Genomic DNA, 3,223 nt, shown 5'->3' with positions numbered 1-3,223 from the left:
TATATATAGAAATTTTATTTTTTAAGCCGCAATAACTACTGTAATTAATTTTAATTTCATTAATTATATTTATCATTGTTAACATATTATAATTCAACATATAGAAAAATTAAGAACCAAATGTTTTCACAAATAACGATTAAGTCCGTTAAAACAATAAATATAAAAAACAACATATTTCTTCATTAAAAAGTAAGAATTAATATACAGAATATGTTATCACATTTTTTATTAATAACATTTTATTAAATATCAATTTATATTTCATATGAATACCCATAACTTTTTATATTATTATATAATATTATAACAATGTGAAAAAGTATTTATTTAAGTATTCAGCAGGTACAATTATTTAATATGAATATTTGCATTTTTCATTTTAATAAAAATAAGGTTTAACAATTAGTTCTATAACATTTTAACAAATGAATCCTTGTAAGATAAAAAATAATTACGGTTTTATACAAGAATAAATGAAATAAATGTATTATATTTTGAACAAAAATTAAACATAAAGAAATACAAATCTTAATTAATATATTATACGTTTAAGAGGAGAAAATATTAAAAAGCTGTATTCGTTAATAAGAATACATTAATAGTTATAATTTTTTTAACTTATTTTGTAAGATGCTACGTTTATAATGTATTCATTATAATAAATGTTTAAATCATATTTTTTATAATTAATATATTAAATTTAAATTTATATTTTTATTTTCCTGTATTTTTTTATTTGAAAATATTAATTTTATTTAGATTTTATTTTATATTTTAAGAAAAATCATATATCTTTTTTWATGATACAATAAAATGAAAAATATATTTGTAATGGTTATTCTAAAATTTTAACATTTTTCATAAGCATATTACATATTGTTATTTCATACATAGAATATATCCAATAGTAAATATATTATTTGTATAGATCACTAAATTTTAAAACTAAATTTGTTTTATATCTTTTATTGAAATAACTGACATAGATCATATTTTTATCATATATTTATGAAAATATTAAATACCAACTATATTCGGCATGCTTCATATTCACAAAATTAGTTCCTTGACTAAATATTATTCTGTGTTCAGACTATAGATAATTTATTCACACATTAAAATAAATAAATTTAATGATAAATATATGAATTATTTACTTTTTTATATTAGTGAAATAAATATATATGTATTTTGGGAATTATGATTTTTCATATACACATTATGATTAAAGCAAAATGGACTGTACTGACAAAATAATAAAGTATGAAACTGTAGGTTTTTGTTTGATTTAGTAATATAAATATATTTATTGCTTATCTTATGTGTATTATGTAAATATATAGATATAATTAAATATAAATATAGAATGATCTCTGTTTTCATTTTAATAAATTATAATTTCCTTTTTAATTATTAGTATGACTTTTTTGACAAGGCTATTAATTATATTGAAAGTTCGAATAAACTTGAGAGTAATACTACCGAACTTGACGCACAAGATAATTGTACTACTTTTTCTAATGCATATACTAGTAGTAATTTTGACACAGGAAAAAAGGTATGTGAACTATTCATAAAACTATATAACTCATTATCCAATGTTGAAAATGGAAACAAACCAGACGATACAAAGGATTGGCATTTTTTAAATTACTGGTTAAATATTAATATAAGTAAAAGAAAACTTAATAAATCTACTTGTGCTACAAAGTTTTCCGATGGTTTGAGCCATCATTGTACGTATACCTTTTCATATGAATTTCCGCCAGAATTTATATATAATATTAGGGAAGAAGAGTTGATAAAAATGAACCTTTTATATAGTTTATATGAGAACTATAAAAAACTTGATAATATTCTAAATGGTCAGAAACCGGTTAATGCGGGTTCACTATTAGGGCCCTCTGCTAAATGTTGCAGTGATTATGCAGAAGCTAATTACCTGTGTAATGATAAAAATAATGAATTTTGTACACAACTAAAAAAATTTAAAGAAAAATATGATGGACTTTATAATACAGAGATCGAAGGAAAACCTGAATATACGAATAATTTTATAAAATTGTCACAATGCGATAATAATACTATGTCAAAAGCACTTATAGGAACAACGGTTGGATTAGTTCCCTTATTGGTGGGGTTATATAAGGTTAAATAATTAAATGTTAAATTCTAAATATAATCTAGACAGCGCAAAATTGATTTATATCATTATATATTATTGTTGAGCACTATATCTTAATATAGTTATATACATATATTTTTTTTTATAACAGTTTACCCCACTTAGACAACTGATGAATTTTAAAAAAGGAAAATTAGCTGAACAGTATAGAAATAATGATGACGAAATGAGAGATATAATGTTAATGGATCAGGGAAGTGAACATATAAGTTCTCAGCAAGGGAGATATAATATTAAATATCATTCTGTATAAAATTCATAATTTTCATATATTGAATAATGATAATTTTTCTAGCCAGTTTTAATGAAACATGGCTTATATTAAAATATAATATTATTCAAAAATACAGAAGCAAAAAACAGATAATATTTATATAAAATAAATATTTAACATACATATCCTTATTTACTGATCAAAGAATTATATAAATGTGTAAGAAAAACATTTTCATAAGAAAATAATGATATAACATATTACGATACTGATATTTTACTTGTGCTAAAATTAAATCACAATAATGAAAAAATATTAATTTATATTAAAATGGATACATATTCGTAAAGTAAATGATATAAAATATAATGAAATAATATTTAATTTTTTAGTTACTCTTATAAATAAGTTTTCATAACCTATAGCAATTTTTTTCTAGGTATAAAATGACTATACATGCATAACACTGCTATACATATAATAGAACTTTTAATAATATTGTTTTAATTCATTTCTTTTCACTTTTTCTTTATTATATACATTAGATTCGTTTTTCCATTATTACCATAATATGTGAAGAATGCATGTCAAATAAATAAACCATATATCATATTATAACTTTTACTTGATTTGAATTATTCACTTATGCTTTTATCATTACGGAAATAATTAATTGTTTATTTTAATTTTTATACATAATTTTATTACCTAATATTATAAACAAAATGATAAACATAAAAAAATATATTTAATTTTGTTATATTTATTAAATGGTTTATTAGCTGATGATGTTTTCAGCACTATGATTTTTCTATAAATAT

At 20.1% G+C, this 3,223-nt stretch overlaps 1 protein-coding gene across 1 annotated transcript; it reads left to right on the top strand.

The window, feature by feature from the left end:
- Positions 1-1,203: 1,203 nt before the first annotated feature.
- On the top strand, positions 1,204-2,441 carry PVX_145260 (variable surface protein Vir30, putative; the record flags this gene model as incomplete). Its single annotated transcript, XM_001612411.1, has 3 exons — positions 1,204-1,245; positions 1,439-2,152; positions 2,280-2,441. 3 exons carry the CDS (start codon positions 1,204-1,206, stop codon positions 2,439-2,441), a joined length of 918 nt encoding a protein of 305 aa, XP_001612461.1.
- Positions 2,442-3,223: the final 782 nt, after the last annotated feature.

The sequence above is a fragment of the Plasmodium vivax genome, genomic scaffold (genome assembly GCF_000002415.2).
Source record: "Plasmodium vivax scf_3980 genomic scaffold, whole genome shotgun sequence".
Taxonomy (NCBI): domain Eukaryota; phylum Apicomplexa; class Aconoidasida; order Haemosporida; family Plasmodiidae; genus Plasmodium; species Plasmodium vivax.
This window is presented reverse-complemented; position numbering and strand designations above follow the sequence as displayed.